Source organism: Equus caballus, chromosome 7 (assembly GCF_041296265.1).
Source record: "Equus caballus isolate H_3958 breed thoroughbred chromosome 7, TB-T2T, whole genome shotgun sequence".
Lineage (NCBI taxonomy): Eukaryota > Metazoa > Chordata > Mammalia > Perissodactyla > Equidae > Equus > Equus caballus.
In genome coordinates, this window is record NC_091690.1 from 77938063 (window position 1) to 77956819 (window position 18757).

Here is an 18757-nt window from a genome sequence, read left to right on the forward strand (position 1 = left end):
ATAGCCTACCCATTTATAATTAACAATATGTTTTACAAGTTTCTTTGCTCATCAAAGCTTCTTATAGACCACTTTATCCTCTTGTATTCATTTTCCTCTGTCAGAAATATACTATTTTTTTTTTCAGAGAGAATCTGTGGATGGTAAATTTTTGTAGTCTTTGTATATCTAAAAATGTCTTTATTTATCCTCAAACTTCAGTGACACTGTGGCTAGATACGGAATTCTGGGTTTAAAAAAATCTCTTCGGAACTTTGAAGATATTGCCCCTAGTGGTGAGGTTTTAAAATTGTGACTGATTATGCTCTGTTATAGTAACTATTGTTGTTGTTGTTGTTTGTATGGTTTTATTCTAATTGACACTCAGTAAGCCCTTTCAATGTGAGGTGATACATTCTTTTTTACAAACATTTACTGTAGAACTACCCATACGAGGCACTGTGTTAAGCAGTAGAGTAAATGAAATAAGGTGTGACAGAGGCCTCCTCCTTGAAGAATTTACAATGTACAGATGGTCCCCGCCTTACGGTGGTTTGACTTGCGGCTTTTCGACTTTATGATAGTGTGAAAGCAATACGCATTCAGTAGAAACCATACTTCGAGTTTTGAATTTTGATCTTTTCCTGGGCTAGCTATATGCAGTATGATACTCTCTTGTGACACTGGACAGCAGCAGTGAGCGCAGCTCCCACTCAGCCACACAATCACAAGGGTAAACAAGCAATATTCTACGCTGTACTGTGTTGCCAGTGTTTTTTGGATGAGTACCCATCCAACCATTGTGTTTTTCACTTTCAGTACAGTATTCAATAAATTACATGAGATATTCAACACTTTATTATAAAATAGGCTTTGCGTTAGATGATTTTTCCCAACTGTAGGCTAACATAAGTGTTCTGAGCACATTTAAGGTGGGCTAGGCTAAGCTGTGATGTTCGGTAGGTTAGGTATATTAAATGAATTTTTGACTTAGGATGTTTTCGATGTGGTTGGTTTAACCCCACTGCACTGTAAGTCAAGGAGCATCTGTAGTGAATGAGTCACACAAGTAACTAGATAATGATGATGCACTGGACTAAGGGCTACGAAGTGGGAAGCACTGGGTATTGAGGGTGTTGCTAGATCACGGAAGAGGACATCTCAGCAGGTCTGAGGGCATGATTGTGTATGATGCACCTAGTTTAGGCCTCAACTACCTTATGTCTGGGTCTCAGAAGACTGGGATTTGAGCTCAGGATTAGCAGAAGACAATTCACAGGCAAGAATTAATTCTAATCGTAAGCTTTATTGGGCATCGAAAAGGACAGGAGAGCAGCAAGGACAAAAGGTCCATCTGGCTAAGCATATCTTTCTGGTGTCTGCCCTCTGTTCCTGAACAGGACAGGCCCAGAGAGGTGGCAGCTGTCAGCAGCCTTTGTAGGCTGAGGAACCTCCCAGATGTGAGAAGAACCCAGAAAGAGGTTTCCAGACTTTTATCCCATATTCCCCATCCCCCAATAGAAAGTCTGTGTCAGTACCCAGAGAGCTTCTACTATCAAACTATCACATAAGGCAGTATTGTGCTAGTCAGCAGGCCACAACACCCGGGCCTAATGATTGGAGTCCAGATCCTGGAATTATTGCTGAGCCCTACTTATCCAATCTCTTCTCTTTCTTTGTCTAATCTGTGCATTGTGAACCTCTCTATTTACACATGCACAGATTTTCTGTTTGAGTTCTACCCTAGGGGCTTTTAGTAGACAGGCCTGGTCTATCAAATTAACACATGTGGCCTCTCAATATATTTTCTCTGTTTTACATCTTCTCTAGTCACTTAAAGATTTCTAAGCCTAATCTCTACTAAAAAGCAGCCCACCGTGTGCATATCTAGGTTCTAGGTTTCAGGCTCCAAAACCGGAGAGTTCTGCACAGACCAGTGGGTGGCTGGTTTGCTCTCCATCCCCAGTGGAGTTTTCTTTCTCCAGTGAATTTTCCACTCTCTACACTGACAGGTTCATGAGGACACATATCACATGCAACAGGGCCTGCAAGAGCGAGTGAAAAACTGCAAGAGGATCAGGGCAAGCCAAGGCTCCATATACCTTCAGAGGGTACAGCGCCAGCAGCTGGAGCAGAAGCTGAGGCAGGCAGAGGCCTGGTTGCTGCAGCTGGGACGGTTGGCCCGCCTAGTGGACTACATGATTTGCCAGAGCCTCGTGTCTATCATAGAGGAGGAGATAACCTCTTTTGTGGCCAACATTCTGCAAGTGAGGTGGAGGGGTGGCATCTGGAGGTGGGCAGGCAGTCAAGGGCAAGCTGGAGGGGAGCGGATACTGACATCTAGCCCCATGACCTCTCCTGGCCCTTTTTTACAGGCTCCAAGGCAGAATCCCTTTCTCTTAGCACAGCTGGTCTTTGATAATTGTGGCCAGCTGTCTCATGAGCCCTGTATTGAAAGTATAATCCAGATTCTAACGGGGGGCCTACAGTCTGTCAAGTCCTCTGCCCTGAAGGTATTCTGGATTGGGCAGTGGGCTGGCTGTAGGAATTCCCACTTCCTATACTCTGTGTAATCAGAAGCTCTCAGCCTAGTCTGAACCCTCCTTGTTTTCCATTTCTGCCCCTTCTCCATCCTTTGGCTTGAAGGTAATGCAATCTGCAGACCTGAAGACCCACTGGGATTCCCTGTGTCCTGAAGGTATTTAAGGAGACCTAGGCAGAAGGTGGGAAGGGTGGAAGGAGGGGGAATGGCACATGCACTGTGCTAGTGGCATGGCCGTAGAGTCAGGCCTTGGGTGTGGATGGAGCAGCTCTACCCTGGGTGCTGCACACATGTGTTGAGGAGTAGAAGGGTGGGGGTATGTTTTTGCTTGCTCATGCCTGTGCTTATGTCTATGTGTATGCATTCATCTGAGTGTATTGAGGGGTGTATGAAAGACTGTGAGTGAGTACATTGTCCTTCCTCTGGTTCATCCAAACTCCATGTGGTGTTTCACTAATGTCATAAGGGTGTTTCATTTACTGTTGAATTTGATTGCTACGTTAGTTTGTATTCGTTTGACGAACCCTGCTTATTCAGTATTTGCTTTATTTCATAGGGTTCTTTTTCATTTCATATAGAATAATTCATTAGTATTTTTGAGTTACTTTAACCAGTTATTTGTTATCAAGCCTTGAACTTGTTAACTATCAGGGAAGAAATACGTCTTCACATTTCCTTTATTTGGAATGCTAACATTGTCACAAGTAAAATCATTAAATGTGTCCAGACATGTAGATGCTTTTTCATTTTCCCGTTCAAGTAGTATACTTTCATTAAGATGATTTAAAGACACAAAGTTAATTTTAGGAAATAGGTGACAACGAGGAAAAAGGTTCACTGGAAGGAGCTCATGTCTTTTACAAATCACACCAATTGGGGCAAATTTTTTTCTCAAATGAATCTAGTTTAATTGACAGCGGCTTTTGGTATTTGTTTTACTTGGTACAGTGGAAGGAAGAAGGGCTCTGAAATCAGACACATTAGTTTACTAATCTATGAAATAGGAATAACAAAAATACCTAACTTGCAGGATTGTTTTGAAGATTAAATGGGATAATACGTTTAGTATAGTGCTCAGCACATAGTAATACATGCTACAGATAGTATCTTCTTACTATTATCCATATTAAAAACTTAGATAAATCAAGATATTTCATAGTATTTTTTTTATTATATGTTGTACTAATTTCTATTATGGATATGCTGTAGTATTTTCCTTTGAATGGCAAAACAAACAAAAACACAAAACTCACACAATTCTAATGTAAGTGAAAATATTCACCTGCAATGTCTTGGGTTGTCCCTTCTTTTTTTTTTTTTTTTTTAAGATTTTATTTTTCCTTTTTCTCCCCAAAGACCCCCAGTACATAGCTGTGTATTTTTAGTTGTGGGTCCTTCTAGTTGTGGCATGTGGGATGCCGCCTCAGCATAGCATGATGAGTGGTGCCGTGTCCGCACCCAGGATCCAAACTGGCGAAACCCTGGGCCATCGAAACAGAGTGCGCGAACTTAACCACTCGGCCACAGGGCCGGCCCCCTGGGTTGTCCCTTCTACTTTTAAAAGAGCAGTATGGACTGATGTATTTAGGGGTGAAATGCCACAATGCCTATATCTTACTTTCAAACAGTTTAGGGGAAAGAGAGAGAGAAGGAAAAGCAAATAAAGCAATGTGGCAAAATGTTAATTGTTGAATCTAGGTAGGTGGATAAAGGTGTTCATAGAACCTTTAAACTTTTCTACATGTTTGAGATTTTCAAAATCAAAATTTGAAGGAAAAAAAAAGATCAGCATGGAAAATCAAATTAAAATTGTGAAGGAACCAGAACCAAAGTTCTGATTCAGGATTTTCCCTAAGTTCTTTAAGAAAATTAGAGCAATATTCAATAAAAGTAAATATATAGCAGTTGAAACACTACTAGTAGTCTTTAAGAAACATACTTCCATCTGAGAAATCTTTTACTTAAATGAGGCAAAATTTGTATGGCATTTTAACCAAGTTACAGCATGATTTCAATACCTCTGGTTATACATAAAAATATGAAGAATAAGCCCCCTACAATAGAAAGTTATACATTGACTAGATTGTAGTTCCTAGAAGAATACTCAGTTTAGTACTAATAACATCGTTGCAACATATCCTCCAGTCTTTTTTTTTTAATTGAGGTCATATTAGTTTATAACTGTGTAATTTCAGATGTACATTATTATAGATCAGTTTCTGTATAGACTGCATGGTACTCACTGCCAATATTCTAGTTTTTACCCATCACCATACATATGTGCCCTTTTACCCCTTTCACCCACCCCCCACCCCCTTCATTAGTGGTAACCACTAATCTGTTCTCTTTATCTGTGTGTTTTTCTTCCACATATGAGTGAAATCATATGATGTTTGCCTTTCTCTGTCTGGCTTATTTCTCTTAACATAATACCCTCAAGATTCATCCATGTTGTTGTGAATGGGACGAATTTGTCTTTTTTATGGCTGAGTAGTATTTCATTGTGTATAAATATACCATATCTTCTTTATCCATTCATTCATTGATGGACACTTGGGTTGCTTCCACGTCTTGGTTATTGAGAATAATGCTGCAGTGAACATAGGGGTGCACAGATCTCTTAGTATTGTTGATTTCATGTTCTTTGGATAAATACCCAGTAGTAGGATAGCTGGATCATTTCATATCCTCCAGTCTTAAGCTGTGTTCTCTGCCATTTTCCAGAGGATAGTCTTACTACTGGAACATTTTTTGACCAAGAAGACAGTATTAATATTACTATCTGATGTCCTTATAATCTTATCAGGAATTTTCTGCAGTTTAAAACTGAGAAAATGTAATCAGATAATCATTTTTCTCATCTGGCAGGTGTCAAGTTCCTCAGAGTTGTTCCATTAACTTTACTATGACAATATCCTACCAAGATTTTGATCTTGGTGGTAAAATAAATCTGTTACAATAAAAAGGGACGGAAGATTGCTTCATTTTTATTATAAAATCTTTTGATGTACGTTTTGGTTGGGATGGTGTTGAAGTTAGCTTAGAGATACGCTGCAAAGCATGAAACTGTCATTACTGTATTTTTTCCCAGGGGCTGCATATGGCAGGGATGGTCTCTTGGTAGTGTGAGGTATGAATAGTATGAGCGGCAAGAGGAAGTATGGAGGGAAGCAGTATAGCAGTGAGTGGATTCATAGATGAGAGAGAGAGATTTTTTTTTCTTGCCAATCTATAAGAAATTTTGAAGAGATGAAAAGTTGTATAAATATGTTTGATAAGGGGCTGGCCCGGTGGCACAGTGGTTAAGTTAGCATGTTCTGCTTCAGCAGCCCGGGGTTCATCAGTTCAAATCCTGGGTGCAGACCTAACCACTGCTTGTCGAGCCATGCTGTGGCAGGCGTCCCACATATAAAGTAGAGGAAGATGGGCAACGATGTTAGCTCAGGGTGAGTTTTCCTCAGCAAAAAGAAGAGGATTGGTGGCAGATGTTAGCTCAGGGCTAATCTTCCTCAAAAAAAAAAAAAATATATATATATATATATATGTTTGACAAGAAGCTTTACTCTGTAAAATGTCTGAGTTACTCATTTGAGGGAACCTCTGTACACTTCCCAGACCTCTTTGCAGCTAGGTGTCCTATGTGATTTAGATCTACATGAGACTTCAGTTCAGAACTGCGGTCAGTAGGGGAGAGAAGCAGGGCATATGCCATCCATTCTGCTGGTGGGGATCATAAGAGAGGCAATGTGCTTTTGTAGCTGGTGGTATGGCTGTGACATCTCAATTTACCAGGTAGCACAGAGCCCTAGACACTTAGGCTAGAGTGTTTTTGTTTTTCAGCTCTTCCAATTATTCGCAACCCACTTAATATTCCATAATAATTCCCTTCCTCCTTATACTAGCTAGAGTAAATTCTGTTCTCTACTCCTGAACCCTAACTAATAAGTTCCCTCGGTGGATCTGATGTACTGTGCTTGTGATGTAGATGTATGTGCAAACTCACTTGTGAGCAGGGATTGTGTGTTTGTGTGTGTAATGTCTGTGTACACTCAAGGTAGAGAGAGAAGTTGTGTGTGGGCCCTGGAGGGCACACATGGACAATTATGGCATGTACCCCACCAGAAGATGAAGAGGAGGACTCGAACACAGGATCCCTGATGCCCAAATTCCAGGACCAGTCCAGCGATGCTGTGCGCATCTTCTGTGGCCCGAATGTAGGATTAGTGTGGCCCTGGAAGTCTCACACAATTACTGAAGCCCTGGAGGTCCGTGGGTACCGGCTACGGGGCCAGTACCTGCCCCCCAGTTATAAGCAGCTGCAAGAGGACCTAGACAACAACCATCGAATCCAGCAGGCACTGACTATACAACAGGCTCTGCTGGAGGTGAGAACAGAGGTTTAAGGAGTGGGATGATACCCTCCAATTCCCATCATGGCCACCCAGCTCTGTCCGAAGCAACTTGTCTTCCACTAGGGCATGCTGTGGGAGGTGCAGGAATTCTGCAAGGAGCATCACTGGATGACAGGCATTTATGAGTTCCTGCAAGCCTGGGGGCCTCAGAAGCTGGAGTCTATGAGAGGTTGTCCTATCAAGAACTACGTGTTGCTGGTGAGCTGCCTGAACACTTGGCAGGCCCGTGTCTCCAATATACCTGCAGAGCTGGTCACAAAAGGCAGGTTGCTGCTGCTGAGCTGCCGTGACGTACATGCTGAGCTGGGTGAGTGCTGCTTATCCCCCCTCCTTTCCTTCTGCCTTCCTTATTTTATCCACATGGCCTCCTTGGGCCTGGAGTGTCCTCCAGGGACCTTTGGTGTGGGCCTCTCATTGGCCCTGTAGAGCCTCCCAAAGCTGCAGGTCCCAGCCCCTTCTCTTTACAATGAAAGGTATGATCATTACCGAGGACAGCTTATCCATCCATTTTGGCTCTCTGCTCTTTCCCCATTCTCCTTAGGAATCATGTTCCTGTCACCTAACACTTTCTGTTTTCATGGTGTGGAAGTAGTTCAAACCAAATGTGACTGAGAAAAATCTTAGCCTGCTCCTTAGGCTAGAGAACTCAGTTTCTTTACAGAGATTCTTAGGAATCAAGGGTGCCTCTTCTCCACATGTAGCAGAGTCAAAATGACACTGCAATTTGTATGTGTAAAAAGTTTCTCTCTTTAACTAATCTTATCTTACTCTGTAGTCCTAACTTCTGCTGATAGTGAAAGAAAAATACATTCCAGTTAAAAGTGAAAGTGCTTTTCATTTAAAGCAACACTTTTGCTCTAATTCAGTCTATTTTGGGTATTTGGTCAATTCAAAATTCATACTGCAGTTCAGGGTTGTTTTTGTTCTCAAGTGTCCTCTGTTTGTTTTCTGTCCTCTGTTTGTTTTCCTCTCCAAGGTGGCATCTGGCATTGAAGAGGGCTCTGGGCTGCGTGCTCTTCTCTACTGGCTTCTGTGACCCTTGCTGAGGTGTAATGCATCCCTGCCTGGTCTCTCCCCTCCTTCTCACATTGCTCCCTCTGTGTCCTGAGCTAGTGTAACTGGGGTGTGTGCTCTTGGCTCCTAGGAGCCCAGAGTTTCTACCTTTGCTGACTCGGCCCTGCAGGGGCTCCTGCTGGCATTGCAGATCCTTGGGGTTTTAGTGAACCCTTCATCCAGTCTTTGTCTTAGGCTGCTGTCATAGCTTCTGCTTCATGGTCCCTCGCCCCTCAACTCAGAAACCCCATCAGGCACTCTGGCTATCAACTCTCTGCTCTCTTCTGTATCCCCTATGGTTTAGAGCTGTGGGGAACTTGGGAAAGTTTGTTTGGCCCTCTTTCTGTCACAACACATCACACCATGACTTCTACTCTGCTATGACTATCTCATGTCATGTGAGCATAAGGGCACCCTGCAAGGGGGTGTCTTCCAAAAGTTCCACATGGAAAGTGGCGCTCAAGCCCACTCTGCTGTCTGCTTCCTCCTCCATCCATCTCAGTTTCCCTCCTCTTGCCACTACCTACACCCACTAGGCCAAGGCCCAGTTGTTGATCTCCCAGGTCTCCGAGAAATCTGGTGTAAGACCTAGTCTTGTTCCTCTTTTCTCTTTCTCCCTTCCCCTGGGAAGGATGCCTCATGCTATTGTTTCCTAGCTGAGTGCTTCCACCTAGGAGCTGGCCTTGGAGAAGCTCACAGTGGGGTGGACTGGGAAGCCAGTGATGTGTTCTTCTAGGAAACAGGAAGCTTGTTCTGTTTTCTCGCCTAACCCCCAAAGATGGCAGTAACCAATAGTGTCTACTTCCTGCAGAGACTGGATACTATTCAGACCCATGGCCCCCAGGCCTGCTTTCTTTATGAAGGTGGGAGGCCTTGGAGTGAGGGCCTGAAAAAGTTTGCTTGAAAGTGCTTACCTGCCTCACCCTTCCTGCCTCTGCTCCTCAACAGCTGAAAGGACATGCCTCATGAGGTATCTCATAGGCCACAAAAACTCCCCACTCTTTCCCTTCCCCTCCTAAATGTACAGGGAGTGCAGGGCAGGAACAAGGAGGGCCTGCGATTGGCCTGCTTTCTTTCTGACCCTGTTTTGGACAGGCTTTCCTCCCCTGTTGCGGGAAGTCTGTGTTTTTCCTAGTTTGTTAGCGCCTTGATCCTTAGTCCAGGATCAGCTGGCCTCTTCAAGAGGAACGGAGAAAAAAGCACAGGTTCAGAATCCTGGCTCTGTTTTTTCACTGGTGTGTACGACCTCAGATCACTGAGCTTCAGTTTCTTTATTTGTAACATGGACATAATAAAACAGTCACTCATGGGGTCATGGCAAGGAGGATTAAACAAGATACTATTTGCAATACTCCTGGCATTGACTATGGCATGCAGTAGGTGCTTAATTTTTTTCATTTCACCTTATTCCTTTCTGTCTGCTCTCATCCTTCTTGCTGATCTAATTTTATCTTCTTATTCTCCAACTTTGTTCCTCTTCTACCTGGGCTCCCTTGAACAGCAAATGTATCCACTCTGGTAAGTTGTCCTCACCAGAAACTTGGGTTTATCCTTTGCTCTTCCCTCTCCCTAACTGTACCACATCCAACCTGTTGCCCAATGCTTTCTGTTCTTCTCCCTCCTAAATCTCTCTCAAATCTGTTTTCCCATCCATCTCCAACAACCCTTGTATTTTATCAATCCATCACTCCTCTATGCCATATGGTGTCGCTGTTGAGCTCCTCTCTGCCTTTGCCTGCCTGATGCAGCTAGTCCAAAAGCGGCACCACTGCAACAGCCTAGCTACTGTCATAGGTCAGAGGGATAGTTTGAAAAAGGATAAGTATGCATCCTTGTGTTCTCTTCAACCCTGGGTGCCCTTTGATAGGTTCCTTCTCTCTTGATTTTCTCAGTCCCAGCTCTTGGTGCCCAGTCCTCTTGGTGACTTCCTCCAAGGCTCCAAAAGTGCCATCCCCAGTATGTCTCAATTCTCTGTCTCTGGAACTCACGATCCCACTTTCCAGTTGCAGAGATGCTCATAAGGGATAAGTCAACTTACTTTTCATAACTCAAAACATAAAATATAACACAGTGGAGCTAGGCTGCCTGAGTTAGAATCCTTGCTCTGCTACTGTGTGATGTAGATAAAGTTACTTACCCTCTCTGAGCCCAGTTTGCTTTTCTATAAAATAGGGACAATAATAGTATCTACTTCAAAGAGTTTTTGTGACTGTTAAATGGGTTAGTACAAGTAAAGTAGTTGACATTGTATCTGGCACATAGTAAGCACTCTGTACTGTATTTTGTGGTATACTACATATTATATTTCTATATTGGGTTCTGCTGTTTTATGTATATTTTAACATCTTTGAACTTAAGAAGTGTATTAAGATTGATGGTGTGTGAGAGTCTAGATGGCATCATTTTTTTCTTTTTTTGTGGTTTATGAAATAATGGTGCTTCTTACAGTCAGTAAGATTTGATGAAGTATCATATTGGTATTATTCCTTCCCTCAGAGACAGTGGAATGTTCATATCTCCCAAGGCAGCTTCCAAGATTATCTCCTAGCCCCATATCCACCTTCCTTTAATCCTTAAAAACAAAAAGCAGATTGCACACTCTTCTGGGTACCTCTTCTACTAGAGCAGAGGCAGTAAGACTCCCCAAACAGAAAACTTTCATCTCTGATGGGACATTCTGCTATTCATTGACATATCACTCCTGGACCTTTGCACATGCTATTATTTCATCTGCTTGGTGTACCTTTGTCCCTTGGCACATTAACTACTCAACACGTTCAATTCGAGTGACTCCATCTCTGTGGAGACGTTTCGCAGCCTCAGTGGGCCTCCTCTCCCTTTGCTGTGCCAGGTTGAGGGCTCCTGGGCACTTGCAGAGCATTTATCACACTGGTTTGTGACTGTCCATTTATATATGTGTGTTTGCCACCATATTGTGAGCTTCTGAGGGTGGGAACACTTTCTGTCTCACTCGCTCACTCTTGTCTGCTGGTGCCCAGCACAGCCCCAGTGTAGAGCAGCTGACTGGACAGTGAGCAGAGGTCCAGTAAGTGTTCAATGAGTGAAGGAATGAATTCATGGTCTGGCTTTCCCTTCAGACTTCTGCCACTTTGGACCCACAGCGCTCCCCTAGCACCCCTTCTTTTTTGTGCACCCCCTAACAACTAACTCTCTCCTGTCTTCAGAATCCAAGCTGGAGAGCATCAGGAAGGACATTCTTGCACAGGTGCAGAACGAGTGCTGGAGCCGCAGTCAACAGCTAATGACAGAGCTCACAGATTTCATAGAGGTCTTTCAAACCATCAACTCAGACATTCACACCATTTCACGGTGCTCCCAGAAGGTGGGCTCTCCCCATCCTTCCTTCTCAGCTTATCCAGGCCCCATCCTGCTCAGATGCTCAGCACACTCTGTTCAGGTCTCAGCTGAGCTCCCCATGGAGCTTGATGCTCTTAAACCGCTCACATATGTGACCTGCCCTTGCTAATTCTCGCCCTGTTCATATGGCCCTCAGTTTTCTCATGGCTGTGGGAGGCTCTGGTATGAAGAGAGACGCATAATTCTGCTCTCTGTGATAGTCAGATTTGGATATATTGCCCTGTCATCAGGGTAATGATTTGGTGGAGGAGGAACTGTGCTGTCTTCACAGAGACCTGGGTCAAATTGCCCCTGGTCCCACTTGGTTAAAAGGTGATTGCTGGGGTCTGGAGCCTCTAGAAGGTGGGAGTGCCCCTCAGGGATGGGCCCAAACTGGTGTGCAGGGTTGTCGGGGTGCTGGTCTCATGCTGTAGCTCCTGCAGTTGAACGAGGCCAGTAAGCAGTACACCAAGCTGGAGGAGCGAATGGAATACATACGGTCACTCCATGAACTCATCCGCAACCATTTCAGCCTCTTTAATGCAGAGAATGAGGCGCTGGATGTCTCGGTGAGAGGGCAGTTCCAGGAGTCCCCCATCCCTCTCACTCCCCCTTCCGCACAGCTACATCTACTTGACTGCCCTCTGCTTGCCCCATAGCTTCTGGATGTGTGGGAGGCATTTCAGTTTGAGAAAAGCCAGGCGTCAGAGTTCCTGCTCAGCAAGCAACATGCCATTGTGCCCAAGCTGCAACAGCTGATAGCGGCAGCATTGGCAGAACTGGAAGGCCTGATTGAGAAGGCCCTGTCAGGTCCCTTCATGGACCCTGCACAAGAGCAGAGGAGCACTGAGCGCCAGCTCATCTCCCTGGAGCGTCAGTTCCAGAACACAGTCAACCACCTCACTGAACTGCACCGTGCCTATGCCGTCTTTACTGGTACTGAGGATCCCCGCCCCCTCCACCATCACCCTGTAATAGACCCTCCAAATGAGATAAGGGTTGGGACTCAGGATCCTGTGTCCTGTGTGACCCTAAGTCAGTCTCAGGAATCACATACCTTCATTAGTCTCTTTTATAGATGAAAATTGCAGGACAAAATCTTTACATTGGCTATGTCGAGTGTTGTGCTTAGGGTGGGGAGATGAGGCTCACAGTCTGGTAGGGAAGACAAATAGGTGAATGTTCCATTAGGATGTGATGGGGTCAGAGGGCTAAAAGCCTGTGCAGGAGAAATGTAAGGGTGTCCTCTTGGTAGTACTTAGCCTTTGGGTAGCCCTGTTCAACCCAGTCCTGCATCAGGTAGCAGGTCCCATATAAAAATAGGTCTTAATGCTCCATAGCCACTGCTTCTAGCCAGTGTGGTGTAGAGAGGCAGCTGCTGAGGGCCTCACTAGCCCACAGGAGGAGACTAGGACAGATCTATTGGTCTTAGCCCTTCTGTACAGTGGCGCAGCTAGGCACGTTTCCTTCTGCACGTAAAGAACTTTATGGGCTCAAGTTTCTTTTCTCAGATGCAGTCACTTCTATCAGTCACTTCTCTTCCTGGGTAGGGCGCATTGCTTCTGAGTTGCCTCTTGGCCAGCCACCAACTATTAACATCTCTGCCCATGCCATGTTAACAAAAAGACTGTACACTTCAAAAATATCAAAAGACAAACGCTGTGAGGAATGTTCCAGATTAAAGGAAGTTAAAGAGACATGACAAGTAAATGTGGTACTTGACGCTAGACTGGATGCTGTACTCGAGGGGAAAAAATGCCATACAGGGCGTTATTAGGTCAACTGACAAAACTGGAATATGGACAGTAGATTAGATAAAAAGTATTGTATCACTGTAGTACAGTCATGTGCCACATAACAATATTTCACTCGGTGACAGACTGCATATATGATGATGGTCCCATAAGATTAGTACCATACAGCCTAGGTGTGTAGTTAGCTATACCATCTAGGCTTGTGTGTGTTCACTCTGTGATGTTCACACAACGACGAAATCTCCTGATGACGCATTGCTCAGAATGTATCCCTGTCGTTAAGTGATGCACGACTGTAAATGAAGTTGATAATTATACTATAGTTATAGAAGATAATATGCCTATTCTTAGGAAACACACACTTGAGTATTTGGGAGTAAAAGGCCATGATATATGTAACTTACCCTTAAATAGTTCAGAAAAGAATTTTGTGTTTGTGTATGTATACACATGCCCATACACACATAGAATGTGTAAACACAAAAAGAAAATAGGTGAAATGTTACAAAAGGTGAATCTAGATCAAAGGTATACAGGTATTCTTTTTACTATTTTTTCTTGCAACTTTAAAAAATTTGAAGTCATTTCCAAATAAAAAGTTCTAAAATGCAGTGGGATTTACTGAGGAGATACCACAGCAAATGTCCATCAGAGGACATTTGCTCTTAATCCTCAGGTTTGGCTTTATCTTCTCATGTGTCTGGAGATAGGTCTGCTCCTTCTTACACAGAAAGTTCTTTACTTGTCCGTTATTTGATGTTAAGATAGCTACTATCAAAGATAGAGGTCTCTAGCTGGATCTTTTGAGTTCAGACAAAGGAAGATTGAAAGAGTTCGTATTTCACTGTCATTTTTTTTTGTCAGATCAGAGCTCTGATAGTCTAGTGATTGTCAGTCTTTTAATATTCTGAGCTCTCCATGATGGATGACACTTACACACGTGAGATGCATGATTCCCAGCATTTGGGTGTAACTTCATCCCTTTATCTCACTCCAGAAAATATACTAGAATTCAGGTGAATGAGAATTACAATTTTGTTGCAATATCCTTCAATCTGGTCTGATGTCTTTTAAGTAAATTGAAAGCCTCAGTATTATAAATTATTATTAATTGCAAATTACTTTTGACACATATCTCACAACTGAATATAAATTGTTGGTTAAGAACTAATGCAGTAGCTTGTGAGTTGAAAGGAGGGAATGATGATCAGAGGCAAACATGACAGGGGGCGTCACCATTTGCCCCTGATGGTCCTCCCTGTGGGCTCGATCTTTTTCCGTGTGCATCTCACTGAACTCATCTGTGCAACATGTATTTGCTGAGTGCCTACTGTGCACCAGGCTTGAGGTGTATCAGTGGACAAAACAAAACCCCTGCCCTCATGGACCCAACATCTTAGTTGGGAGAGAAAGACAACAAATAGTAAACATAAAATATAACCAAATTATGGAGTATGTGAAAGAGTGATAAGTGGTATAGAAAAAAAAAAACAGGGCAGGGTAGGAGGGATCAGGAATACCAGGGAAGGTAGATAGTAGTTTTTAATAGGGTAGGCTGCATAGGCCCACATAGGAATGTGATGTTTGAGTAAGGACTTGAATTTGGTGAGGGAGTGAGCCATGTGGTTCTCTGAGGAAAGTGTTCCAGAAAGAATGAACCAGTCAAAGGCCCTTAGCAGGAAGGGGCATGCCTAATATGTCTGAGCAACAGTGAAGAGTCTGGTGTGGCCGGAGTGTATGGAGTGAAATGGAGGCTAACAGAAGAGGAGCCCTGCCCTTTCACTGCCATCACATTTTCCCAGATTTTCTTTCCTTGGAATAACTGTCCCTTGGATTGTCCCCACTCCATTGTTGTACTGAACAATTTTGGACTCCCCCAACTCTGACACTCTCAGGAACCCCTCTTCTGTCATTATGGGCTCCTGACAGACCATTCCCATCATGTTCCTCCTCCCATGCTGCCACACATAGCCCCAGCCTCAGCCAGCCCTGTCCCACAGGGGATGAGAGTCCTTTGTCCTTGCCAACCTGTGGGACCCGTCCTATCGTGCATCAGCAGCGCATCTGGCACCTGTACCGAGTCATCTCTGAAAACATCAGCGAATGGAAGTGCATGGCTTTTGCCAAGGTGCTGACACCCTTCCTTGCAGTTCCTGCCTGGGAGTGGAGCATCTGTGGGGGGTAGGGGGGAGTGATGGGAAGGGTCTCCAGCTGACAAAGAATACTTCTCCCTACAGTTCAGCCTGGCTATGGCCCAGGAGAAGACAGATGGCTGGCTGACAGAGGCGGCCCGGATGAGTGCAACCCTGGGGCTGCACAGCCCGGTTCTGCAGCGCTGCATGCGCATGCTGGAGGAGTTTCGCAGTTACCTGCCATTGCTTACCAAGCTGGGCAGCCTCCAGCTGCAGAACCTCAACTTCCAAGGCTTCCTTCGAGGTATGTTTGGGTAGACTCAGAAGGAGGGACATAGGCGTTAGAATATGGCAACAGCTCAGTTCCCCACTGCTCCTGTTCAAAATACCTTTCTTCCCTGGGTTGCTCCCTGCCCTCCCCCACGTACCATAACTGCCTTTCCCCCACAGACACAAACATTTCTAGCCTCTCACTACCACATAGGTCCTCTCTGCTGACCTGGGCTGGGCTCTGCACTGTGTTCTGGACTTTAGGTTCTGGGCTCTCAGCTCTGTGTTGTGCTTTGAGGTCTGCTGTGTGGGAGCTGGGCTGGGCTCTGGGTCCAGGTCTGGCCTCTGAGATAGGGGCTGGACTCTGTCATATACCAGGTGTTGCTCTGACTTGTCCTCTCTACCTCCAGCCTTAGGGCTCGGCAGTCTCTACAGCATAGAACTCCTAACACTGGGTCAGCTGCTCAATTGTCCTCTACTGGAGTTTGCAGATCGAATCAATCAGGTGGGGTCTACTGGAGGGAGGGAAGTGGTCAGGCCTAGGACCTGTTTGCTGAGCTCTAGTAGAGCCAGTTAAGGCCCAGCATCCCCTTGAGACAAGAGGGTAGTAGATATTGGCTTGTGGGTGGGTGGTTGAGAATGCTGGCCTGCCTGGAGGGTATGGGGGTCTGATGGGTGGTTCCAGACTTTCTGTGACTGAGAGTATGCACCCCCCTAGTGGAAGGAAGTGGGTGGCTGCCCTGAAGTTGTGGGCACACAGGATGATAGATGTCCCCCAACACTTACCCTGTCCCCAAAGCATCAGCTGATTGATAGACTGTCCGCTCAGCTAGAGCCTTGAAAAAGAGTGGGTTTCAAGGCAGCAATCCTAGGTCAAAGTGTGCTGCCAAATGGCCTGTCTTTGAAGCCTGATGGTCACACTCTTCATCCCTGAGATATCCATTCACCTGAGCCCTGGCTCTTGAGTCCCAGCTCCAAGGCTATCCCCTAAGCCATTACTAGGTCCTGGGTCCTAAGACCTGGCTGTTTCAGATCTGGCAGTGTGAAAACGAACGAATTCATGCCCAAGAGACCCTACAGCGGCTGCAGCGGGTCTGGGAATTGCGCCAGCTGCGACTGCTCAACTTCATCCTGCGTGTGCCTTATGAGCCCCCAGCCTTGGAGCGCTCCAAGAAGCAAATGTTGCGCAGCACCCAATGGGAGGTGGTGGACAAGGATAGTGGCACCTTCATCCTTTCAGGTGAGACCCAGATGTTGTGGCTCAAAGCCTCCTGTGGGGGGCCGTATTCATCCACCATATCCACCAAGCCCTGCTGGATATGGCTTCTCCAACCAGGGTCCCATTCTTACTGTACAGCCTGAGACATCAGTCTATTCTGAGATAGTGTCTTCCATGTAGTTTCTGTACAGTCTAAATCTTGTGAGCTCCCCACACCCTCCCTCCCACCCAATGCTTGGCCTCTTCAGCAAAGGTCCTTCCCTTTCTGGGTGTGCTAAGAAATTCCTCATGGTCACATCTCTCCACCTTTCAATGCTCTGTCCTCTAGATTGCACCCTGCCGTCTGACCTTTTGCCCCATTCATTCATTCTTTTTTTCTTCCCTCAACAAACTCATCTGCCTCCTCTGAACCAAACACAGGAGACCCTGAGATTTACAAACAGGAGTCCTGTCACTCGGGAGCTCCCAGTCTAATAGAACTGAGATAGGTAAATGATGGAGCACTTGTTCAGGGCAGTGGAATCTCAGAAAGATGACCAGCTTCAAAGGACTAGGAGAGTCAGAGAAATCTTCCTTTCCTGTAGATAGAGACCTCATACTGATTTCCGAAGGAGCAGGAGTTTGCCATACGTGCAAGGGAGAAGAGCATGCTAGGCAGAGGGAACAGCATATGTACATGTGCCCAACATGGTATAGCTAGGGAATTGCCAGTAGAGGAGAAATTCTCTCACCCAACACAATTGAAACCCAACTGGGAAATTAAAAACTTTAGTTAAATAGGGAAATCATAAAATAGGATGCATACATGGCTTAAAATTTTTGTTTTAGCATAAAACATATAAATGTAAATTTATTTACTAACCTTTTAACCTAAGGACAAGAGCTTTTGTCCTTTGATTTGCAGTTAACTGGTAGAAGTTCCCCATTGCCTTTCTTGCATTAATTCATTGTCTACAGTTTCCACTTTGAGTTTCTATAAAGTTGAGTAGTGACATGAAGACACCTGTGAAGTTACCTGAGTCCAGAACTTTTCTAGATTTTTATTATAATTTCCCAATTTTTAAAAATTGACCTAGTTTAATATCATGTTTTTATCAACTCACCTTTATTAAAGCCTTCTAATGTTTCTGTAGAACCAGCAACTCTTTCCCAACCCATATTTCATTGGTTAACAAAATATTAGATTAAATTGTGTAATTAAAATTATAACTCACATAAACGGGTTTGCAAACACACTCGTTCTTGGTGAGAATACAGTTCAACTAGTGGAAGAAAAAATATTTGGGTCTTCCAGAGAATAGCTTGAGATCTGTGAGTTTCAGTGTATTTTGGGTATTGGTCACCCCTGTCCTTGACCCATCTGACTGCCAGCTGAGCTCAGTTCAGATGGAACCCACTCTTCCTTAGATTGCAGCAGCCTGCAGGATTCTATCCAGGAAAGTCTTCAGGTGTTGTTCAAGATCTTGGCCACCCAAAAGTCAGGAGACTTATACAAAATAGCTTTGGAGTGGATGACCATTATGCATGGCCTGGGTGAGTACACGCCTCTTGCTGGACTGATGGGTGGGACCTGACGTGGGATGGCCCAGAGGGATGGTGTGAGAGGTGGAGATTGGGTGGGGAGGATCGGAAGGACACAATGAGGACCTCCTTCAGGGCTGCTTCTTGGGGTAACATGACCAGGTCTTTATTTATAGTGAAAATTTTCTCCCCTCCAAGCAAGGTCCCTGAGTCCTGCTGAGCAGAGTATTTTGGGGTGGGGCCCCTGAGAGGTCAGAAGCAGGCTGGACCCCCTTGCAGAAGCTAGAACCCTAGTCTCCCTCCAGTGTTTCTTTCCTCTGGCTGCTCACACAGGTGCCCTGCTGGAAGTGTGGGTGACTTTCCAGCAGAAGTGGATTTTTCTGAGTAAAGTTCTACATGAGATGAAGATCCAGTTTCCTAGTTCGGACCTGGTAGGAAAGGAGGGTGAGGCAGGGTAGACAAGGGCTACTGAAGAACGGGGCTCAGGGTGGGAGGGGGAGCTGCCTCTTCACATCTGC

The 18757-nt window shown here is 44.8% G+C and overlaps 1 protein-coding gene across 2 annotated transcripts in view; it reads left to right on the forward strand.

Moving 5' to 3' along the window:
* DNHD1 (dynein heavy chain domain 1) overlaps positions 1-18757 on the forward strand; it is a 67095-nt gene that overhangs the window by 17789 nt on the left and 30549 nt on the right. The window contains exons 8-21 of one of the 2 annotated variants that reach the window (XM_070274589.1): positions 1992-2246; positions 2355-2492; positions 2626-2677; positions 6644-6906; positions 6997-7240; positions 11172-11329; positions 11787-11912; positions 12003-12279; positions 15098-15225; positions 15335-15533; positions 15910-16004; positions 16532-16739; positions 18126-18251; positions 18573-18670. In XM_070274589.1, the coding sequence (XP_070130690.1) occupies positions 1992-2246; positions 2355-2492; positions 2626-2677; positions 6644-6906; positions 6997-7240; positions 11172-11329; positions 11787-11912; positions 12003-12279; positions 15098-15225; positions 15335-15533; positions 15910-16004; positions 16532-16739; positions 18126-18251; positions 18573-18670 (2367 nt within the window). Of the gene's footprint in view, positions 1-1991; positions 2247-2354; positions 2493-2625; positions 2678-6643; positions 6907-6996; positions 7241-11171; positions 11330-11777; positions 11913-12002; positions 12280-15097; positions 15226-15334; positions 15534-15909; positions 16005-16531; positions 16740-18125; positions 18252-18572; positions 18684-18757 lie in introns of both variants that reach the window. The other variant, XM_070274590.1, reaches the window with a different exon arrangement.